The sequence below is a fragment of the Mytilus galloprovincialis genome, chromosome 3 (genome assembly GCF_965363235.1).
Source record: "Mytilus galloprovincialis chromosome 3, xbMytGall1.hap1.1, whole genome shotgun sequence".
NCBI classification, from domain to species: Eukaryota; Metazoa; Mollusca; class Bivalvia; order Mytilida; family Mytilidae; genus Mytilus; species Mytilus galloprovincialis.
This window is the reverse complement of record NC_134840.1, coordinates 48,131,689-48,157,398: the sequence shown is the minus strand read 5'-3', so window position 1 is coordinate 48,157,398 and position 25,710 is coordinate 48,131,689. Positions and strand designations below refer to the sequence as shown.

Genomic DNA, 25,710 nt, shown 5'->3' with positions numbered 1-25,710 from the left:
ATTAACTTTACTTTGATTGCCATAAACAATGTATCAGGTTTTTTTTAATGTTTTATTAATGACATTAAAAATCAGCAAACAGTTTAGGTATTAGTTAACAGTGTTGCCTGCTAAAAGTATGCATGAAACACATTAAATAATGCTCTACTGACAACAAAATGTTATTTAAAATCAGTTATTTCGCCAACTTTTCTGATAATTATGAGTCATTCTTTACACACTGTAAATTATTGTGACTATAAAAGTTACTCTTTAGAGAGATGAAATAATATAACATCTTTGGAAAACTGTCCGAAGTTTTTGTCCAATATTAGTTACTCTGTACAGTGTCAAGCAACTGTTGTCTGATATCTGGTAATGTCTGATAGAATTCCATTCCAAAATCACTAGTAACATCAGGTTGTTTGTAGTACAGAAGATGATGACATAGATCCTGAAAAATATAGAACACTAGAACACTGTCAAAATTATATTGCCCATGGTGTTAAATACATATAACAGCTAATAGATTTGTAAGTGTGTAAAAAAGAACAGGATTTAAGATAAGCTTGATTCCTTCCTTAACCATTACTGTGGATTAATTATCATTCATTGGATACCATATTTCGTGGATTTCTTAGGTACAGATGAACCAAGAATTTAAATGTTCAGCAAATTGCAAATGTTCTATAGGGTTGTATGCAGACTTTGGCAAAACCATGAAATCAAATATCCAGGAACATATAACAAAGAAGATGTGGTATGATTGCCAATGAGACAACTGTCCACAAGAGACCAAAATGACACAGACATTAACAACTATAGGTCACAGTATGGCCTTCAACAATGAGCAAAGCCCATACAACTTTTCTGATAATTATGAGTTTTCTCAATCCACAAACAAATAGCATCCACGAAAATTAATGAATATACAGCAAATCATCTTTTGGTGGAGTCAACTGTTAAGCAAATATTTTTTCAAAATGGCATTAAATGTTTTCTTTTAAAAATTATGAAAAACCTACTTTGGGATAGGTCAAATAAAAATGTCTAAAATTTCAAACTGTTTGGTTAGAGTCAAATATTTGTTCTATAATCAATATCCCCATTTACAACAATGTTTAATATTGTGTAAAACCTCACAAATGTGATGCCAAATTTAAATGATTTTTTTATCCAAAATGAAACATTTTATTTAAAATAAGCAGAAGTACATGTAAGTACAAAATCAAAGCACCAAAGGCGCTGTAGGCAGTTAAGTAAAAAAAAAAGCAGAGGCAAACTTGGCAGAAGTTTATATAATAAAACAAATGTTGTTGCTTCAATTTGTTTTTTAAAGATTTTTTAAAAAGAACAAACATTAAACAATCATATATTGTACATTTATGTTCCTTTAATAATGAATTAATCATTGAGGCAAATAATACATATTTTGTCAAAGTTTTTAAAAGCAACACATATATCAAGTATATTTTTTCATGGTCATGAGTCTGCAGTGGTACAAGTTTGCAATGATTGCAGTTCGTTAACGTTAGTATTGGTTGACTGTTAGAAGTTCAAATTGACTTTAGTACGAGCTTGTAAAAGTATGAATAGACTTGCTTCCCTGGAAAGAAATCTGAGTTTGTGTTCAACAGTACACTAAGTTATCAAACAGGAGTGGGTAGGGTGACCCTAAGGACTCTCCCTATATTTCATTTGATCAGTTCTCATACATGATTATATATGTTTAATTTAAAGGTGGGGTGACTGCAGGGACTCTCCCTATATTTCATTTTATATAGAGGTGGGGATCCCAACTGTTTCCAAGTTATTAAACAGGAGGGGTATGGTGACCACAGGGACTCTCCCTATATTTCATTTTATTTAGAGGTGGGGATCCCAACTGTTTCCAAGTTCTTAAACAGGAGGGGTATGGTGACCACATGGACTTCCCCTATATTTCATTTGATTTGTTATATAGTCCCATACATGAGTATATATGATTAAGGGGTGAGGATCTCGAATTTTTCCAAGTTCTCAAACAGGAGGGTGTACAGTGACCATAGGGACCCTCTTGTAATTTATTTGATTTGTAATATTATCCCATACATAAATATATATGGTTTAAGATTGTGGATTTCAACCATTATAAATTCTCAAACAGGAAGAGGTAGAGTGGCCCCACAAACTCCATCTATATTTCATATGATTTGTTATATTGTCCCATACATGAATATATATGGTTTAGGGGTGGGGATTTTGACAGTTATCAAGTTCTCAAACATGAGGGGTGGGGTGACCCCCAGGGAACCACCTATATTTCATTTGAATAGTTATATTGTCCCATACATGAATAAATATGGTTTAGGGTTGAGGATCTCGAATGTTTCCAAGTTCTCAAACAGGAGGATGAACAGTGACCCTAGGGACCCCCACATTATTCCTTTGATTTGTAATATTGTCCCATACAAGAATATATATGGTTTAAGATTGGTGATCTCAACTGTTTCCAAATTCTCTAACCGGAAGGGGGAGAGTGGCCCCACGAACTCCACCTATATTTCATATGATTTGTTATATTGTCCCATACATAAATATATATGGTTTAGGGGTGGGGATCTCGACCGTTTCCAAGTTCTCAAATAGGAGGGGTGGGGTGATCCCCAGGGACTCCCTCTACATATTTCATTTGATTTGTTATATGTCCCATACATAAATATATATGGTTTAGGGGTGGGGATCTCGACCGTTTCCAAGTTCTCAAATAGGAGGGGTGGGGTGATCCCCAGGGACTCCCTCTACATATTTCATTTGATTTGTTATATTGTCCCATACATAAATATATATGGTTTAGGGGTGGGGATCTCGACCGTTTTCAAGTTCTCAAATAGGAGGGGTGGGGATCTCGACCATTTCCAAGTTCTCAAATAGGAGGGTTGGGGTGATCCCCAGGGACTCCCTCTACATATTTCATTTGATTTGTTATATTGTCCACTACATGAAGATATATGGTTTAGGGATAGGGATCTCGACAGTTACCAAGTTATCAAACAGGAGGGATGGGGTGATCCCCAGGGACTCCCCCTATATTTCATTTGATTAATTATATGTTGTCCCATACATGAATAAATATGGTTTAGGGGTGGGGATCTCGACTGTTTCCAAGTTCTAAAACATGAGGGGGTGGGATGACCCTGGGGACTTCCATTATATTTCATTTGATTATTGATTTAGTCTCATACATGAATGTATACGGTCGAGGGGTGGGGATCTCATCCATTTCAAAGTTATCAAACAGGAGGAGGTAGAGTGGCCCAATGGACTCCACCTATATATAATAAGATTTGCTTACATTCAGGTATCATATATATAGTTGCACTATTTGTGCCTGTCCCAAGTCAGGAGCCTGTAATTCAGTGGTTGTCGTTTGTTTATGTGTAACATATTTGTTTCATAGTTATTTTTTTTTATATAAATAAGGCTATTAGTTTTCTTGTTTGAATTGTTTCACATTGTCTTATTGGGGCCTTTTATAGCTGACTATGTGGTAATGGTATGGGCTTTGCTCATTGTTGAAGGCAGTACGATGACCTATAGTTGTTAATGTCTGTGTCATTTTGGTCTTTTGTGGACAGTTGTCTCATTGGCAATCACATCACATCTTTTTTTTTATATAAGAAACTTCCAGCTATTTTAACTGACCCATCAAAATTGAGAAGAAAATACCCCTTGAAATTGCAGATCATTGCAGTAATATGTTTAACTTTAAAAGCATCAAACATGCATTACCAACATTTATCACTGATAAAGAAAATGTATACTGTTACCAGAAACATATATATATTGTTAGATAAACTGTTCCCAGCTGTCACATTGTATTGGATTTTGACATTAAAATTTGTGTACAAAATGTTTTCTGCTTTTTCTTTCTTTTACATATATCTTTTGGTTTTCAATTCTAGTGTTTATATTTATTTACCATGCATAGATGTATTTTGTCACCTGTCTGGATTTTTTTTAAATGATAGCCAAACCCGGGATTACCATTATCCGCTTCCGGAATCGGATCCGATATTGTAATTGTCTTCCCCGGCAGCCATTTTATTTTCAATGTTGTTTTTGACAGATGAAGTGAGATACGATTTTACTCGGATTTACATATTATTTGTCGGCGATTTTCTGTATAAATCTAGCGGTTGAACAAATTGAACATCGCTGTCATGGATAGTAATGATGAAAATAAGTTTGAGATCGTTTATTAGAAAACTTTGGTAAAAATGTTTGGAAAGTTATTTTTTTATTTTCTTTCAAGGTCCGTCGGCGTAGATATATATATATAGCTAGTAACCAAGTAGAAAGTCCGACTGCGAAAATGGTAGGTCGCAGACCTCGGACCACCGCTAATTTGAACCCCTGCGTCCAAATTGAAAAGATACGAAATTTCGTATTCTAATTCAAAATTGCCGCCAACAGCGTGACCAGTCGAACTTATTTTAATAGACTACTGACGTAGTTGACTACGTATTGATGACAAACAATATTCCTACGACTTTTGCAATTTGGGAAATCTAAACTACTTGTCTTTAGAGATTTTCGGCGATTAAATATTTCATACATTTGTTCTTTGACATCTTAGCCAAAAGCTCAGGGGATAATAAAATACATAAGGATTCCTAATGTGCTCTACTTCCAATGTGCAACTTCAAAACTTTTGGGAAAATCAACGATCATTTAAGGTTTTTTTGGTCATATTTTTTGTAATCCAGAATGAAAATTATGAAAAAAATGTCCAATAAGTTATAAATAACATAATATCCAGCTAGATAATAACAATGGCACGTATTTCAGCATTTATTGGGTAGCACACAAATCCAGGGTGCTCGCATAAGGCAGCTTAACTGCCTAAAAACCTACCTTGTATTCCCCTCTAAGTGCCTCTTTCAACATAGCGTGTTTTAACTTCGTATGCTTATTATCTTGTGTGTAAATAAATCTATTAACATGATGAACAGCAACCAAGTATAACACAGGGGCCCATCTGGGTCGTACTGTTAATGACAACAAACACTCATAATAAAGTCTCATCATTTCTGTGTTTGTCTCCTCTGGCTGTAAATATCTCTCTATTGGAATCAACATCTGCAAAAAAACAAAATATTCTCATTTTGTTTGACTTTATGTTTTCCTTTTGCATTTTAATTCCTTCATATTTTTCTTATTCTTTTTAACTGTTGTTGAATACTGAAGTGCCTGAAAGTATTTAGTGAAATATTTTTTTCTAGATTCCTAATCAGAATCGAAATAATTGATGCAATGTCACTGTCGCTCGGGCAAAAAATAATCACGAATATAATGCCTACCCATGTTAAAACTACAATAAAGTATAGCTTGCATCAATTATTTCTTTAATCATGTGATTATGTCAGAAATGACAGCCAATATTTAATACTTCAAATATCCTACTCAGTTGAAAAAAGTGCAAATTAAAAACAGTTTGGCTATAACATTTGTTAAATAACATTAAACTATTACCTCTGTGATAGGCAAGTATAGAGTTCTAAGTATTCCTCTGTGTTCTGTCCAGATGGACCTTCTTAATTCCAGACTGTGTTGTTGTTGTAATGGAATTAGTACATAACAACCAAACAAAGAATCTCCAAATGACACAGCCTCAAACTGGTGAAGAACTGTGATGTAACTGAAATAATATGTTTCAATATGTATACGAACATTAAACACACACAATTGAAAGTCAATACATTTGTAGTTCGATTTAAGATTTTCAAGTATAAAACATAATTTTGATGAACCTTGTGCTCCTACTTTTTAATTAACAGTCTATGTAGTCATGTGATTTGTAGCCAAAAAACTTTATCATATAAAAAAAAAGATGTGGTATGATTGCCAATGAGACAACTCTCCACAAGAGACCAAATAACACAGTAATTGACAACTATAGGTTATAACATGTATACTGTACAAGCAGAATAAAACACTGCATTAAATTCATCATCTGGTAGAGATATAAAAGAATAACAAAATACTTAAATACTTGCTCTTATGGTGAGCAGAATTAACTATTGTCTGTAACTAATTGACAGTTTGTATAGCTTTTGGAGTCAATTTGTTTATTTTTAGATGTAAATACTTTAGATGACAAACCAAACTATTTCTGATAAAGCACTTCATATTTATATTCATTTAACAAAAAAATAATACCATACTGCAAGAGATAACTCAGATGGAGGTTTTAATCAGTTTCTAATTGTAATGAAATATTAAGCTTCTCAATGATCAAAATATAATTTTATCAAACTGAAAATATCCAATGAAATTTTTCCGATAAATAGATATTTTGTTAACATTTTATGAAAATGAAATGAGCCAAATTATTTTTAGTCAAGTTGTTTAATGCATAATAACAAGAACTTACAAATCATAAAATGACAACAACCCAGGTATATTTTCTTCAAAGTTCATCATATTTAGATTTACTGGTTTGGTATACTCTCTGAGGAAAGCTGCCAGGTAACAATGGACTGTCTTGTCAAGGAACAAATCATTTCCTACAAGATAATATCTATTTTGCCTTAACCTTTAAAATAATTCTATTTTTAAAAACTACATGTAAATTCTATTTTTAAACGTTATAATTTATTTTGATTTAGTAACGCTTGATTGTTAGTGTTTCTCTCAACCTCTTGCAATTCATTCAAAATTCTGACCAATAGCAATTAGCTTCATCAATTCAAACTGATAAACTGGTAAGAAATTTTACCAAACTGCTGTAGAAGAACCCGTCAAGTTTAAGGTGGGAGAAGGAAGTTCAACGTTTCCAATCTAGTCCTGTTCAACCATTTAAAATTCTCACAGGCTGTCCTACAGTTCTGGATGATGAGCACACGCCCACAGTAATATAAGGAGACAAGGAGAGTATGCATGCAAGTGTTCCAACTTTCTCTTACTGAAGGGAACAAAATATTGCAAGCAATTACATGTAGTTTATATATGGGACTAAACACCATTTCAAAATAGTTCCATGCTTTTTTTCAATTCTTATTACCTGTTAAAAATGTGCACATCAATCTGGCTATTTTCAGTGTTATAGAGATGGTTGACATGACTTCAGACTGATCTCTCTCTAACAGGAAGATCCATTTCAGAACATTAGATATGGTATCAGTTTCACCCACTGATAAGGCATTCTGTACCTCTGTTCCACTGTAATATAAAATGTATCAATGTAAGCTTAAATGAAATGGATGCCTCATCAAATCTTTTGTCCATTCACTATTCTATGCTCAGGAGTAAATGTCAAATTGTGCAGTTGTATATTTGTAGTCTAATTTCTTACTTCTAAATGCCACAATATAAAATAAGGGAATGTGACATGTTTGACAATCCGACAAATATCCAACAGAGTCCAAATGCAGTTGTTTTAAGCAACTATAGTTCAATCTAAACAGAGTAGAAACAAATAAAACTTTCTATGTCTTAGGTTTGCCAGGTCTGTAATCATCCCCAGGTATTCCTGTGGTCATTCCTGGTTGGAAATTTTCAAACTGTTGTTGAAGCAGAACTGTGTACTGTGGATTCATTTTTATTCGTGGTATACCAATTTTCGTGGGTTTCGTGGGTCACAGCGAACCACGAATTTAAGAATTCAACGAAGAATAATCCCGATAAATGAGTATGGAGTCGGATGTTTATTTCCGGTTATGTTATGCAGTTCTAGTATAGTGTTGACTAGCGATAAACATTGTAACATAACACGTGTTTTTTATTGAAAGAAGATACAAGTAGTTCAATTAAATCAATAATAAATATATCGAATATCAGTGATAATTTACTTTTTTTAAAATTGATTAAAACTGTTCATGGAACATAACTGCAAGTTGTTAATTACCGTGTCATACTTTGGTTTACTAGTGATTGAAAATCAATAGGATTAAGTACGGGGATATTGCCCGTAGGTAATATTATTTATGACAGGAACATTTATTTTCACACCTTTTACTTATATGACTGTTTATTATATCGTGATTAGGGAAATGAGCTTTCAATCATTAAGTTTTGATTTCCTTATAGAATTCCGACAAGCATTTATAAATTGTAAAACAAACAAATAATTAGTTGTCTTTGTCCATTATTGTAATAGAAATTTTCAATGAACACTTTAACCTAAAATGACCAAGCGAGGATTTTGACAATTCAAAACTTTTTCAATGAATTCCTTCTTTTTTGTTTGTTTTATTATTGATTAAACCAAGGAGGTTATATGATCTCCTAAATCAAAAACAAATCAACGAATTATGTATCTGAATTTTTTTTTTTTTTTGTTATCAGCGATCCACGAATTTACGTATACCACGAAACGTCTTTTTTTCACTATCCACGAAAATTGATACCCACGAAAATAAATGAATCCACAGTAATTATATTTCTTTTTTTGATCCTAGTTTTGTCGTCAGTTTTTTTTTTCCTTCTGATGTGAACATGTACACTATTTTTGAACAACTTAATTTGGTTCAAATATATACCAATGACAAAATTTTGAATACTTAAGGTCACACACAGTATATTCTTTCCAACTTACACAGAGCTAAAATGATTGTATAAATAAATGAGTGGCATATACATCCAGTCAGTAGGCAACAGGAACTCTTCTGTGCTGGAGGTTAGTAATTTCTGTATTTCAAGTGGATTCATATGAAACAAATGTCTGCAAAATATGGTTATATTGTTCTTACACAACTTTTCTATTGATCATTATAAAACCAGTCCTTTATTTTCATTTTGAAGCTTCAATGCAGCTTAAAGTAAGATTTTTTGGTAATTTTTATCAATGCACTTAAGATTGACCATGAAACTTTTACATCAACTCCCCTTGAAGGGAAGTTTACAAAATGTATTATAATAATTTTTACAAAAATGAAAATCAATTAATAAATATCTGCAAAACATAAATCTGTAATCCCAGCAGAAATTGTCAATAACAATTATCAATTATATGAACCACAACAAAAACATTCTTCAATGAATTAAAATGTTTTGGCGTATAAAACCCTTGTTTTTGGCACATGAAAAAAAATATGTACCTTGACACAAAAACCTCTTTTTCAAAATAACTGAAAGCTTTAATGTATGTAGCTCTAATACTGGGTAGTTGTGATCTGGCTGCTGATGTTAGCTGGGAACAGGTAAATGTAAACTCTTGTTGAGTAGCACTGCGTAGATGTGTGATGTCAGAGAGCTTCAAGCTTTCTAGTGATGATAGGGTCTCTGTTTCTGATTGGTTACTGAATATTAATAAAACAAATAACTGTTTAATCAGGTGAACTTTGATACATTCAAACATCATAAAATACTATTTTCAAAATCAAAGTCATTAACCAATTTAACAATGGCAAAAATGTTGAAGAAAATTTTCTGTATTGGAGCAAATATGAAACAATCAACATAATTCAAAATAATATGAAATATGTCCACTAATCCATCGAGTGCCAATTTCAAGTCAACACAAGATGATGAAACATGTCCAGTTCATCAACTGTACTTTTAAAACATGTCCAGTTCATCAACTATACTTTTAAAACATGTCCAGTTCATCAACTGTACTTTTAAAACATGTCCAGTTCATCAGGCTTAAATTAAAATATTGTTTGTTTGCCCTTTACCGACCGACCCTATCAATTCGTTCCGCCTGAAAATCTTTTATTTGTATTTACCAGCAAGATTTTATTTTATTTTATTTTTTCGTTCCTACCAAAAATCTTATATTTGTATTTCCCGCTCAAAACTTTTTTACCGGAATCCTCGGGTTTTATCTTTACGTATAAGGTCCAGTCCGTTTGGCATCACCTGAGCGTTTGACATGAACACTTGCATTTGAAGTTTCAAAGCATTTGTTTGAAATCGATGTTGAACGCTTTCTGAAATCATGATATGAAGTACGTTACTCTGTACCTTTAAACTTAAATTCATTTACAAAAAAGTTCGTTTGATACAAAAGTATTAACGTGTGTACAAACTAATTTGTAAACGGACGTTGTATTCTATGTAGGGATGGCCTTTTGTGATCCGCATATCAGAATGATTATGTTAACGATGCCGCTAAATTTATATTTATATCTGACATGAACCAAAAGTGACAAAACCCTGTAAAGTGGAGAATATCTGGCAGTAAAATCGCCAAGTTTTCCATACAGATCATTTATAAATGTGATGCAAAATACGTGACAATTGAGTTTTAAGTCTTATAGCATTTTTATTGGAAAAAAAAGCACACACGAAATTTGTAACACTCTAGGGACTTTTTCTACTAGTAATATATGTCTGCACGGACATTATCTTACCAGTACAAAGTTATCTCTTATATATTTTTTTTCAAAATTAATAGTCCCAGCGGAAAACTTATTTGCAAAAACAAAACGGACAAAAAAATGACATTATGCAGATTTTGTATCTATAAAATAAAATATTTTACCTACCTGCCTACCCATAACAAATAATATACCGAGCCAAGTTATTTTTTTGGGGAAAAAAATAAAATATTTTACCTACCTACCTACCCTGTTTCAAAACATATGGTCGGAAAAGGGCAAACAAACAATATTTTAATTTAGGCCTCAACTGTACTTTTAAAAAATGTCCAGTTCATCAACTGTACTTTTAAAACATAACATATCCAATTAAATAACTGATGTTAAAACATGTCTAATTTTTCAGTTATGCTAAAACATGTACAAATTTTCAGATGATGCCCAAAACATGCATTTTCTATTGCTGCAAATTGCATGTATTTTTTTTAATTATCCTAGAACATGTCCATCAAATGTATAAATACAATAAATCTTCTAAGTATGATATGTTTCTTTTCAAGTTTTCTTTCAATCATACTTATGTTATTTCAAATCTTTATTTGTGTTTTTTTCAAATTTTAACCACATTATGTTATATTTCTAAACATTTAACAAAATCACAATGGCTTAAATATTTCTCTAAACTGCAATTCTTACATTTACTTCATGGAAAGTGTTATGACAAAAATTCTTGCCTGAATTCTTTTATTTGTTAATTTCTAATGTTTAGATTTTGTCTCTACCATGAAAGAATGTTTTCTCCCACTTTTGAAGCATTTTTACGCCTAACTTATCTTTTACTGATATTTACCTCCATAATGTTGGTCTGAATAGTACTGTTGAAAACAAATCATGTGCAATAAATTCATCCCCATGATGTAACCTTGTCAGTAATTTCAAGGTTAGGCATTGCAGAATACTGGCATCAAAGAGTATATCTTTATCCTGCAAAGATTATTGCAAATTTCTTTTCAAACTATTTACTCAATAATTAGTCAGATCTTTACATTTTTGTGATTTTTCCATTTTCTGCTTTTTGAATATTGGTTCATCTATTTCAGTTTGATTGCTGGCGAGTAGCAAATATGTTTTTTCAAGTCATGTATTTACCTTGACATAAACTAACTACCTAGATGCTTTAGCCTAAATTTGAACCAATCTTTGCAAAGAACAAATTCAAAAATCTATTTTTATATAACAGAAGAAATATGCATACCCACATTACTGCAAGTTTAAGATAATAATATTGTAAAAGATTTTCAAATCTGGTAAAGCAGTTGCTATGGAGATGACCTTGTTTAATCCCAGCAACCTTTTTCATGTAGCTTGCAATGTCAGCATCTTTCAGCACCAATGGCAAAATCTAAACAAAAAATTATTTGAATGATTTAATAAAAATCTAATGTTACTCATTGTTTTCTAAACATTCATCACAATAGCTAACCCGCAAACTTATATAGAACATAGGTCTAGTAATCAATCATAACCTTTTGAATCAAAGACAACAATACCGCAAAAATATATCTAGCAATGGTAATTAATTGTACCACTTATCTAGTTTTGTCAAACCAAAGGATTTACTGTCATAAACATCTACTGTTAAAATAGCAATCAAATTCTTGTTAGATATTAGAAGGTATCTTATATAATACTGTTTATATTATATTATTAACTAACTTTATCCTGAAGTCCTTTATGAATATGGCCCAATGTATGAATCTGATTTAATAAAGCTGTTACGAATCCACATGGACTTCCTTTGTGGAGGACTGGTAGTATTGATTCCTCCTTCAGTGAGGAGCACCCCAGGGATGGTAAACTCTGTATACATTCTCGTCTTTTTTCAGCTGGAGGATTTAATATGTTGGAAAACTGACTGTAAGTAAGAAAATTAAAGCTATATACGTCATTAAAAATAATTTAAAGTTACCTTTTTTTGGTCTTGTATAGTCCACACTTTTTAACCCAAAATATGTAGTTGGTACAAGGGGTGCAGATTTTACACAACTGAAGATGGCTTTCGATTTTATATATTTTCTAAAGATTGGGTTTTTTTTCTTTATCAATGTAGATTGGAGACATTTATCATATTTTTTTCATTTGTTTCTAATTTTTTTATAAAAAAAAAATCACGATTTTAAGGGGATGTGTATTACTATACACGGCTGAATAAGGTATGAATAGTTTTAAAGGAAATATAATGGTGCTTTTTCCAAAAAATACAAAGTGTGAAATCGAGTACTATCAATCATAACCCCTTAAATCATCATTTTTATGAGACAATTTAACCCACAAGTAAATGATATTTAACAACCAGCCTTAATAACAAATAAAAGGAAGAAAAGTGATTGATTATTCCCTATAATTTTCTCAACTGCTTTTTAAGAACACTGCAATTTATATAAAAACAATACAAGATAATTCTACAATCTTACCCTAGTCTTTCAAAAATGACTCGAAACCCAAGTGACTGCCAACATTGTAATAATACCTCTTCACAGTAGGCTTCAATCTGCTGTAAATAGTCCACTGTGTTTGGTCCAGACTGCAAGAATAACAAGAATGTGTCCCAAGTACAGTGTATACGGTTGCCCCATCCGCATTATCTTTTTCTATGTTCAGTGGACCATGAAAATGGGGTAAGAACTCTAATTTGGCATTAAAATTAGAAAGATCATATCATAAGGAACATGCATACTAAGTTTCAAGTAGATTGGACTTCAACTTCATCAAAAACTACCTCGACCAAAAACTTTACCCAAAAACTTTAACCTGAAGCAGGACAAACGGACGAACGGACAAACAAACGAATGAATGAACGAACGGACGCACAGACCAGAAAACATAATGGCTATAAATTGGGCATAAAAATATAGACAATTCACAAAGACTTTACTTACAAGAGGCTTCTAAATATGCTCATCTGTCAAATATTTACAGTTTCTTTCTCTCAACTTACAATTCTGTCTATCAGTTATAGTTATCAATATCTATACTATTAAACGAGAAGACCTCATTTTGTGTGTCGCTTCTCTTCCTTCCACGATAAATTAATCATCATGCCTCTGTGTTCTATAGGTAACATGCATAGTTGCATTTGTCATCCATTCTTATGATTATTCAGATTGAGTTATTTTTGGAGAAAAACGCCAAAAAAGGAGTCTGGATATTGATTCTATCAATCTGATATCAGACTGACTTTTAGTCATAGATAAGACTTCCGGTTTGAAACATGCACAAGTACAACCAATTGTATGATAGATAACAAAAATGAAAAATAAATAAGCCTATCAGAGTGTTCTCCATATCATGTTGTTTAGATCGCAAGAACCACAACTTATAGCTCCTTAGAGAGGACAATATTATTTTTTGCGTTTATCTACATGTTTACTATTAAAGGGGTCATACCAGTTGCATATATATTAAAATAACTTGAGTAAAACATGTGGAAACAAGAATGTGTCTATGGTACACAGATGCCACATCGGGACTATATTTACTAAGTTTCGACTTGATTGGACTTCAACTTCATCAAAAACTACCTCGACCAAAAACTTTGACCTGAAGCAGGACAGACGGACGAACGAACGAACAAACTCATGGATGCATAAACCAGAAAACATAATGCCCATAAATGGGGGAAAAAAAATATTGATGAAAGTGAAAGTAGTGATTTGGCAAAAATGAAAGTAGGGTAGAGATTAGAGGGAGGCAGGACCTTTTTCGGGCCGTCGGGATCTGGTGTTTTTAAGCTCGGGATTTGGAGATTGGTCCTTACAGGATCCGGGAATATATTTTTAGATTTCAGGATTTCGGGATATGATTTTCTTTAAATTCTGCATCTCAGGGTTTCATGTTTTTAAGCCCAGGATTTCGGCATCAGGACCCCTCAAACTAGCCTTAGTCAGTCTAAGTCATTTATACAAGATTCATATCCTACCATTGGCATGTTAATAAGGCTCTCAAAAGAAAAAGCACTGATGGATTGTCCTAGAAGCATATTTTATTAGACTAATAATGGTCTATATATAAGCAGTTACTGTAGATTCATTATTATTCGTTGGATATCAATTTTCGTGGGTTTCGTGGGTAGAAGTGAACCACGAATTCAAATGTTCAACGAATTACAAATTTTCTATGGCTTTGTGTGCACAGATTGACAAAACCACGAAATCAAATATCCACGAATATGCAAGTTTTCCTCCATCCACGAAAATTGATACCCACGAAAATAAATGAATCCACAGTACATTTATTTTATGTTTGAAGCGGTGCAAATTTTTAATTTAATTTGACTTTTACCAAAAGATGCATTGTAGCAAAGGAGATGAATAATTGTGGTCTTAAGCCAGAAACACGAAAATAATTGAATTTAACAGAAAGGAAACAAATATCGGACTTTGGAAAAAGGGAGAGGGCTGTTGATACCTTTTATGAAATTCTCCATACATAATATCTTTTACAAAAATTCATCCTACAACAGTTCACAAGCTGTATATGCCAGCGATTTTTTGGGTGTGTTATAGCAACAGATAAAACTGAAAATGAGCAAAGAAAGTAGTTCTTTATAGCTAATAACTTCTTTTAAAAGGATTCATAAAATGAGTTTCTTATTTTTGTATTTTTGAAGATCTTCTACAGATGATTTTTTTAGCTATTTACAGATCCTAACTATCTATTATGGTTTTGACATAATAGGCAAAGAGCATTTTACTACTAAAGTTGTCTTTCTTTTATAGATGGTCAATTAAAAATGTTGACTTATTTGAAGAACTTATTTTACTGAATAAATTTGCTGACATGATGTGTTTCCTGCAAAGGTTCAGATTTGTCACAGACTGATGACATTAGAGATGTACAGATGCAAAGACCACCTGATAACTATGATTTTGATGTATTTACTATACTATATGACACTTTAGTCAAACACATTTTTACATATGTTTCCGGTGTATGGGGCATTAATATACAATAATTGTATAAATATTTTACAAAACAATGCTTGTAATTTTTTCTTAGGCTTAAGCAAGAGAAGCAGCAATTTAGCTGCTAGAGGTGATATTTTTTTTTTATCAAGTGATGCACTACATAAAATTGAAGTTTTTAAACTATGGAATCGTCTTAAATTTGACAATACCAGTAATATATGCAAAAAGGTTCATACCTGGGCGATTAGAAGAAAATCGTCATGGGATTATAGAGTTTTACAGTTAGCTCGTAAATATAGTTTGATTCAAAATGTAGAAGATGAAATTAATATAACTAATGTATGGGATTCTATATTCAAACTTTTGAAAAAGAATCTTAGCATCATGAAGTATGGAATGATAAAAATAATGTCAATGGTAATAAACTAAGATTTTATAGATTGTTTAAAACTTGTATTGGTATGGAGCCTTATGTTAAGGTCATTAATAATAGATGCCACCGATGTATTTTGTCAATTTTCAGAGCTGGTTCGTTACAACTTAAAGTTGAAACAGGTCGATATGCTAGACCACTAGAACCTCTGCAAGACCGTTTATGTATTTTTTATGATAGTGGCCAAATTGAAGATGAAAAACACTGTCTTTTTAATTGTTGTTTTTACTCTGATATCAGACATGAATTATATGCCAAAGCCTGTCTTTTAAATGTTGATTTTGAGTATTTATGCGATATTGAAAAACTTCATTATATTATGTGTAATGAGAATATGGTTCCTCTTTTAACTAGTTCCCTTTAGTATATGTTTTACCGACGAAAACATGTCATCTAGAAACCATATATGGTTTGTTTTTTTTATTATTAGTTACGAAATACTTTTTAAATGTAACAAAGTTGTTCTTTTATGTATGTATTAGATGTTTGTTTTAATGATAGTGTCTCATAAGTCGTTTTCGGCTGGCATCCTTTTACTAAATGTTAGGTTCTTATGACTTTGTGTATATATATATAGATACTGTAATAGAAGGTGACACTTTAATAAAATAAATCTTATCTTATCTTATCTTACTATGGAATGCCCATCAAGGGTTTAATTGTGAATTTTTTTTAAATCCACACGTTAAATTAACTAAATGTGAGTTACAATCAATTAAATAGCTTGATAATAAACTTTAAAACCACCTCTAGCTTAAAAGGAAAAAAGACATTTATTATACAGCACAGTATTAACATGTTGGTTTAAACAGACTTTATATATAGATTCTTACACTGCAACAAGTGTATTACGATATTTCTCCACTCGAGACAGTTAAATTTTATTATTTAAAGCGCGAGGCTTGCCGAGCCCTTTAAATAATAAAATTTAACTGTCGAGAGTGGAGAAATATCGTAATACACGAGTTATAGTGTCGGAATCTGTTTCTCTAATGCTTTTTATCGGTCTTTTTCAAAGATTTTCAGAAAATTGTGCTCTTTATATGCGACGTCATCAGGCAAGGTTGCCTTTTTTCATGACGTCACAATAGGAAAATTGAGAAGAAAACAAAACATTTTGACGTCATAATCAAATTTCGACTAATCATTTGCCGAGAACAGATTTTTCACTAGTGAGGAGAAATATTTTTCTCACACCGGTCAGGAAATGTGAAAATAGCGCAAAAATTAGAGAAATCTATTTACAACTTTTACAGACTAGATGATTTCGAGCTTGATATAATGTAAAGACACCTGTCTATAGTAAATAATGTGTGTTTATTTATTTTGTCTTTGTGGTGCTAATTCATTGAAATTAATCCTACCCCTACTGTCATTCATAATTAATCTGCCATATGACCAAAGATTTAAATATAAATAATACTCATACACAATTTTTACCTGATTTGACAATCTTGAATAATATGATGTGATAAAATTTAGGCACACACATGCACACTGAAGATCCAGTTTCTGAAAAAGAAAATTCACTTTTTATGTAAGTTTTTCTTTAGCAACAAGAGAATATAAACTAGTGTTACAAAAGCGGCTATTGATAAACACCATTTAGTTCTCAATACTAGTTCATGAATATTTATCTATTAAGAATCCAAGCTTTACTCACACTTTCACATTTCAATGTTCAGCAAATTTCTGAATCGGGTCCAAATCAATAATTTGGCATATAGGTTTGAAAATTTACATCATAGTGAACATGTGTACTAACCCAAACTTTAACCTAATACTAGACTGGCAAACAGATGGATGCAAATTCAAAATTGGGATTTGACTTGGTTTTCAGTAACTATATGAGTTCTTAGATTTATATGTTCTTTTGACTTTTGTTTGTTTTCTTTTTTTTAATAATTAAATAAATGTCATATTTATATTTTGTTTACTATTTTCTCAAAAATCCGGCTTTTGGTTTTCCCTTTTTCATAGTATCACATTTTGCAGCCATGGCCTTTTAAAGCTTTATTTACATTACTGATTTTGATTATTATTGTAGGAAATACAGTGAACTATATTTATTTACATATATATCCTCTGGTATGAAAAGGATACTTGTCTCATTGGCAATCAAGCAACATCACCATAGGTTAACCATATATGTAGAAACTATATGAAAATCTATTCATGAGTTCAAACTATAAAAAACCTTTAACATAATTCCACATTTTCACAGGTAAACAAGTTACTTTAACTTACCTTAAATTGATAATTATCTTTGATGTAGTTTAAAATTTTAGTAAGTGACCTTGACATAGGATGAAGAAGATCAGCAATATGACCCCAGTTGATTGTTGGCATGGCAACAATCTCAGAACTTTCAACTTCCATTGATTGGCCTTCCTGACTGAAAAAAAGAAAATGTGGTCTTTTTAGAAATAAATGTATGAGAATTTTCCAGCCACATTTTAAATTATAAATGATTAAAATAATGTTCTTTCCTTAAAAAATAAAAATCCATAAAATGTAATTACAAGTACTTTGAGCCACTCTACACAAAAACTTCTTAAAAATCTTGAGATTTTATTTCTGTTGTACTACACAAAACAAAAAGTTTGAAGAATAAATAAATAAATCTTTTTCAACAGTTATGGAAAGGATAATATATGAAGGAGTAATAGATTACATATATAGAATACCTTTTAAATTATGCTTCTTTTTTATGCTTATTTTCACTTTGGGCTTTACAATTTTTAAATCACTCTTGTACAGTTTGTATTATATGGGGACGAAGTCCCCAATAACTGTAGAAAAATCAATAAAAAAAACACAAAAAAAAATCGGAAAAATTTTCCCTGAAATTTTCATTTTACTGATGAACTCAAAATCGTTCAATTTTTTTTTTATGTCATGTTTTGAATTCCCGCATCTGTGCAGAAATCTACAATGTACTCCCTTTTTCCGGTCTTGTTTGTATGAAACTTTGAGTAAAATATATATTTATCAGTCTTGTATAAAATAGGAAGGAACGCAATACCAATTTCGTTTTTTAATAATTCCTCGATATGAAAAAATGTTACCTGATGATAGCGTTTCTTTGTTTACATTGCATATGATGTCATAACTTAAATAACTTCATAACTAAAATCCCTAACAACAGAACCAAAATTGGAAACGTTACTGTATTTCCGTTTCTTTTTTTTAACAAATATTTAAGTTACAAAAAAATAATTCATACAGACTTCGTCCCCATTTACAGGTAATGCCTGCCTCATATTATTATTCACTATACAATAGTTTTAACAATGTTGTCAATTACCCTCTATTAAACTTTGCTTGTTGACTTTTATTAGAACCAGCAACATGAACCACAGCCTCCAGGGCTCCAATCAGCTCTATGAAGTTATTTATCTGATAATCTTTCACAGACTCATTACAAATATTCTCTTCTATAATCTTTAACTTTTCTATTATAACTGGAAACATATCTCTATGAAGATAAAATATTGTCAATAGGAAATACTGATAGATTGTTACTTGTTTATTGTCTAATTATTACATTACATGTATGTTTCATTATAATATGTTATTTTGATTGGCTAACATCAATCTCACATCATTATAAAATCAACTTATTTCCAAATTCAATGTAACATTGATAATGACATGTGCTTCCACAATAAAGTGCACAGGTAAAAAAAGAAAAACCAGAAATTGTTTTTACATGATCCTATCAAAAAAATGTAATTATAAGTATTGAATACTCCTTTTAGTAATTCTATAGGGGTATAAAGGTGTTGACCATGCATACATTTTTAGAAAGAAATGCTTCTGCGCTTCAAACAAAATATATTTTGTTCAATGTTTTAACACCCAATAAATTTACCAAAAGAAACATCCAATTCTTAAGTGACAAATATTCTATATTCCATTGGCTGATCCCTTTTCTACTTTTTTTTTTAACCCCACTTTCATGGATCCATGCATGTATTCAATACGAGAACATATTTATATTTAATACCATAGGTAAATGAGAGTAGGGGTAGATTGAGGCCTAAATTAAAATATTGTTTGTTTGCCCTTTTCCGACCATATGTTTTGAAACAGGGTAGGTAGGTAGGTAAAATATTTTATTTTTTTCCCCAAAAAAATAACTTGGCTCGGTATATTATTTGTTATGGGTAGGCAGGTAGGTAAAATATTTTATTTTATAGATACAAAATCTGCATAATGTCATTTTTTTGTCCGTTTTGTTTTTGCAAATAAGTTTTCCGCTGGGACTATTAATTTTGAAAAAAAATATATAAGAGATAACTTTGTACTGGTAAGATAATGTCCGTGCAGACATATATTACTAGTAGAAAAAGTCCCTAGAGTGTTACAAATTTCGTGTGTGCTTTTTTTTCCAATAAAAATGCTATAAGACTTAAAACTCAATTGTCACGTATTTTGCATCACATTTATAAATGATCTGTATGGAAAACTTGGCGATTTTACTGCCAGATATTCTCCACTTTACAGGGTTTTGTCACTTTTGGTTCATGTCAGATATAAATATAAATTTAGCGGCATCGTTAACATAATCATTCTGATATGCGGATCACAAAAGGCCATCCCTACATAGAATACAACGTCCGTTTACAAATTAGTTTGTACACACGTTAATACTTTTGTATCAAACGAACTTTTTTGTAAATGAATTTAAGTTTAAAGGTACAGAGTAACGTACTTCATATCATGATTTCAGAAAGCGTTCAACATCGATTTCAAACAAATGCTTTGAAACTTCAAATGCAAGTGTTCATGTCAAACGCTCAGGTGATGCCAAACGGACTGGACCTTATACGTAAAGATAAAACCCGAGGATTCCGGTAAAAAAGTTTTGAGCGGGAAATACAAATATAAGATTTTTGGTAGGAACGAAAAAATAAAATAAAATAAAATCTTGCTGGTAAATACAAATAAAAGATTTTCAGGCGGAACGAATTGATAGGGTCGGTCGGTAAAGGGCAAACAAACAATATTTTAATTTAAGCCTGATAAGGATCAGATATTTTGTCTTGTAACAGGCGATCTACAGACCCCTCAGAAAATTGTTTCAGGGTTTTTTTTTTAAAGTCCTGTGATTTGGTAGTTACCCTTTTCGACAGAAAAGAAAAGATAAGATTTTGTAAATAAAACAGAAAATATAATATTTGCAATCGAAAGGAAAGAAAATATGTCTGTCATAGATAGAACAATATACATATGTTTGACATCAGACCTACAAAATATCAAAATTAGAAAAGCACAGATTCATTTTCTCAAATACATGTACTGTGGATTCATTTTTATTCGTGGTATACCAATTTTCGTGCGTTTCGTGGGTCACAGCGAACCACGAATTTAAGAATTCAACGAAGAATAATCCCAAGAAATGTGTATGGAGTTGGATGTTTATTTTCGGTTATGTTATGCAGTTCTAGTATAGTGTTGACTAGCGATAAACATTGTAACATAACACGTGATTTTTATTGAAGGAAGATACAAGTATTTTGATTAAATCTATAATAAATATATCGAATATCAGTGATAATTTACTTTTTAAAATTGATTAAAACTGTTCATGGAAAATAACTGCAAGTTGTTAATTACCGTGTCATAGTTTGGTTTACCAGTGATTAAAAATCAATAGGATTAAGTACGGGGATATTGCCCGTAGGTAATATTGTTTATGACAGGAACATTTATTTTCACACCTTATACTTATATCACTGTTTATTATATTGTGATTAGGGAAATTAGCTTTCAATCATAAAGTTTTGAATGCCTTATAGAATTCAGACAAGAATTTATAAATTGTAAAACAAACAAATAATTAGTTGTCTATGCCCATTATTGTAATCGAAGTTATCAATGAACACTTTAACCTAGAATGACCAATTAAGCGAGGATTTTGACAATTCAAAACTTTTTCAATGAATTCCTTCTTTTTTGTTTTGTTTTATTATTGATCGAACCAAGGATGTTATATGATCTAAATCAAAAAGAAATCCACGAATTACGTATCTATTTTTTATGTTGTAATCAGCGATCCACAAATTTACGTATACCACGAAACGTCTTTTTTTCTCTATCTATTGGTTAACTAGATGCATACCATCAACTATCCTAAATTAATGTTAAACCTTACATATTACCTACATATACGTTTCTGTTGAGAGACCATACATAAGACAGACTTTCCATGTCCTGTAGCTCTCAGTTTGTAGGTTGTAAGCTTCCAATTTGGGTAGTTGTAGAGACCTAGAATGAAAAATAACAATTTAGATCCAGCAATGCATAAGAAATATAAACATAAAATCTGTGAGAGTGCTATGTAAAGAAATCTCAGAAATCAATACACTTTATCCCTATTTGTCTGCAATTACTCCACATAACAGAAGTATCAGTTAAATTTTGAAATGACAAAAGAAATTGTCTGAAAACAAAGAAAGAGCGATTGTTGTTTGACATCAAAAGTTCAGATAGCGATAAGGTATATTGATTTATTTGTGTTGTCTCTAGGCAAGGTTTTAGGACTCAAAGGCAAATAAATATACACAAAGGATATCTTTAGTTTACTGTCTTATTCTCTTACTAGTGTTTGGGTTGGTATCTCATTAAAATGAATTTTTCAGAAGTATTTACTGAGTATGCTTTGATATTCATCAAGAAAATACCTATCGAAAAATCCATAACACATTGATGAAGCTAATTATGCAAAACAAATTTTTGAGTTACATCTATAAAAAAAATCACAATTTATCAGAACAATTTAAACCATTTTTTTTATCAAAGAATGTTGTACATTATTTAACTTACATTGGATTTACTTCCACCATATATCTCAGAAGTCTGGCTTGGAGCTGGTTATCAGTTAACTGTAAAACATCACATAATCTAATCAGGTAATATAGTATTGTTAGCACTCAAATCATTCTCCTTTTGATCTTGATCTACATAATGATATTTAGCTTCATCAAACCATTATTTCCTCTATTGTTGAACACTTACTTCTTATCAAAATCATGCATGAAACATGGTGCAGAAAATAAAATTGAGAATGGAAATGGGGAATGTGTCAAAGAGACAACAACTTGACCATGGAGCAGACAACTGTAAAAAAGACTATTTATTTTTTTTTTAATTTTGACCCATTCTAAAACAATTTGTTGAAAACATTATTTATAGAATAATGCAGTAATATGCATAATGCTTTTAGTATAAAAGAATTCAAAAATTGACCAAAATAAAAATACAAACCAATATGGAAGCCATGTTTTGTCCTGCTTGTGCTAAACATCTCATAAGTCTCATTGCCATGGTAACTGGAATTCCATAAACAATCGATAGTGGCTGCCCTGTATCTAAAAAGCAACAAAAATGTTATTTTTTTTATTCTACAACACCATCAAAAAGAATACAACACTTAGAGGTAGTTTTATGAATTAAAAGAGTGGTAACAAAATCATATCCAATAGAATGCAGATTCTTATTCAAGAATAATTGAAAGGATTCAAATAACATATAAAAAATACTCATTTCTCTTTGGTGTTGCACATAATAAAGTTGTCGACATTACATATCATGATTGGCCTATCTATGCAGGGCAAAATTAAAAAGACAATTTATACAATAAGTACATAAAAAGAATGTAAAACTATAGGCTTTTAAGAGCCGGTGTCGCTCACCTTGGTCTATGTGCATATTAAACAAATTACACAGATGGATTCATAAAAAACTGTGTTTTGGTGATGGTGATGTGTTTGTAGATCTTTATGTACTGAAATTCTTGCTCCTTACAATTTTCTCTATCTATAATAAACTTGGCCCTTTTGTTACAGAGGAAAATATTTTGTAAAAAATTACAAAAATTTACCAAATTAATGAAAATTGTTAAAAATTGACTATAAAGGGCAATAACTCCTTAAGGGATCAACTGACCATTTTGGTCATGTTGACTTATTTGTAGATCTTACTTTGCTTAACATTATTGCTGTTTACAGTTTATCTCTATCTATAATAGTATTCAAGATAATAACCAAAAATGGTAAAATTTCGTTAGAAATTACCAATTGGCGGACCGCAACCCAACAACCAGTTGTCCAATTCATCTGAAAGTTTCAAGGCAGATAGATATTAACTTTATACACAATTTAAATGCATGTCAGATTTGCTTTAAATGCTTTGGTTTCAAAGTTATAAGCCAAAATCTACATTTTACCCCTATGTTCTATTTTTAGCCATGGCAACCATCTTGGTTGGTTCACAGGTTACCGCACATATTTTTTGAACTAGATACCCCAATGATGATTGTGGCTAAGTTTGGTTAAATTTGACCCAGTAGTTTCAGAGGAGAAGATTTTTGTAAAAGTTAACAGACGACGACGACAACGGACGACGAACGCAAAGTGATGAGAAAAGCTCACTTGGCCCTTTGGGCCAGGTGAGCTAAAAATGAATATTTGTGAACCATATTAGGCATATTAAAAGTCTACAATATTTCTACAGTAACTTAAGATGCTTTCATTTCTAAAGACCCATTTAATTTTTTTTTAATTGAGGCCTATGTAATAAAAAAAAAAAAAATAACTATTGAGAAAAGTAAGAAGATATTTTTCAAAAACCTATTGGACATACCATCAAAACTCCAACTTGTAGGTAAAAAATCTTGTAATATGCCATCTAATAGACCTGGACACTGAAAAATCTGAAATAAAATGGTGATCAATTATAATAGGAAATCATTAGTTCTTCAACAGTCTATGACCTCTTACCATTAATAATCATATGAGAAAAGATTTTAAAATTGACATGTCAATTCTACTTTCAATTAATGTTGAGTAAGAAATGATTGAGATTGCAATTATCAACTATCACATGTGTAGCTAACCAACTTATAATATGTAAGCAGATGAAGTAGCATTGAGTCAATATGCAAATCTGACACTGGGATATTTGTATCTGAATTAAATAATATATATACTTAAAAGCAACATCCATAAAATAAAATATGTGGATACAACCTTATAATACAATAAATGTTTTCCCTGTTGTTAAATTACTTTATATTAATGTTTATAAGAAACTAAAAGGATATGCTGTCTCTGTTCAAAAAAAACAAACAGATTATGTAATAACAGGTTTAACTTACATCATAAGCTATCTTTGATGAGTGATGAGCTAATCTACACAGTATACTCAATATGTTAATTACTACAGGTGCTTGTGGCTTTGTCTTCGTCAAAATATATCTTAGTCTCGGCAAGAAGTTCATCCTGGTCACCAGACACTGAAAACATATCACATATTTTCAAAATTTATTTAAAAAGGACATAGTGTATGTGTTTGTGCAAAACATTACTTTCTTGTTTGTGTCATATTTGATATTGAATAATTGTTTAATCCTTACACCTTTCAAAAGATAAGTTTTTACTTATTTTCTTACGGTATCAATTCTGTACAATTAAAGCAATCAGGCAATTTGAAGTAAAAGATTTCCCAACTTTAATCTGTCTGATGTAAAATCAGATCTTAAAGGTAATGAAACGTTTCTGCTAATGATAATGAAAGGATTAGCATTTTTAATTTCACAACAGTATTTTCAGTGCAACATGAAAAAACATCTCAAAAATCTTGTCATTGTTGTCTATTTTATAACATGCAATTATAAGTGTGCTTAAATTCAGTCATTAAACATGTTCTTTTTGCAAATGCTGACAATTATACCCCTATTACCCTCCCTCCATCTGCAGACTTTACTAAATTACCAAAATAATATCTCTTTTAAGCAGATCTGCATCAGGATCTTCTGGTGTCTCTTCTTCTTCATTCTTTACTTTACCATTTTGTTCATCTTCATTAGATTTTGGTTGATGTGTTGGAACACAATGACCTTGATTCCATGAGAATACTCTGTCCAGAGAGGCCTGAAAAGAATAATAGTTGACTTGTGTAGTCTTATTTAGATGTTTCTGGTATACACATATTGTATATTTAATCTTTGTGATTTTGTTTT

General features: G+C 31.3%; 1 protein-coding gene across 2 annotated transcripts in view; it reads right to left on the bottom strand.

The window, feature by feature from the left end:
* Nucleotides 1-161: 161 nt before the first annotated feature.
* The window catches only part of LOC143068168 (RNA polymerase II-associated protein 1-like), a 40,076-nt gene continuing 14,527 nt past the window's right edge, over nt 162-25,710 (bottom strand). The window contains exons 12-31 of one of the 2 annotated variants that reach the window (XM_076242012.1): nt 25,463-25,621; nt 24,847-24,984; nt 24,333-24,402; nt 22,956-23,059; nt 22,515-22,573; nt 21,855-21,956; nt 18,991-19,161; nt 17,931-18,078; nt 17,124-17,195; nt 12,758-12,867; nt 12,000-12,198; nt 11,539-11,685; nt 11,134-11,267; nt 9,060-9,260; nt 8,558-8,683; nt 7,025-7,182; nt 6,395-6,527; nt 5,494-5,659; nt 4,876-5,100; nt 162-433 (exon numbers count right to left, since the gene is read on the bottom strand). In XM_076242012.1, the coding sequence (XP_076098127.1) occupies nt 311-433; nt 4,876-5,100; nt 5,494-5,659; nt 6,395-6,527; nt 7,025-7,182; nt 8,558-8,683; nt 9,060-9,260; nt 11,134-11,267; nt 11,539-11,685; nt 12,000-12,198; nt 12,758-12,867; nt 17,124-17,195; nt 17,931-18,078; nt 18,991-19,161; nt 21,855-21,956; nt 22,515-22,573; nt 22,956-23,059; nt 24,333-24,402; nt 24,847-24,984; nt 25,463-25,621 (2,745 nt within the window). In that variant the 3' untranslated portion in view covers nt 162-310. The remainder of the gene's footprint in view (nt 434-4,875; nt 5,101-5,493; nt 5,660-6,394; nt 6,528-7,024; nt 7,183-8,557; nt 8,684-9,059; nt 9,261-11,133; nt 11,268-11,538; nt 11,686-11,999; nt 12,199-12,757; nt 12,868-17,123; nt 17,196-17,930; nt 18,079-18,990; nt 19,162-21,854; nt 21,957-22,514; nt 22,574-22,955; nt 23,060-24,332; nt 24,403-24,846; nt 24,985-25,462; nt 25,622-25,710) is intronic. The other variant, XM_076242013.1, reaches the window with a different exon arrangement.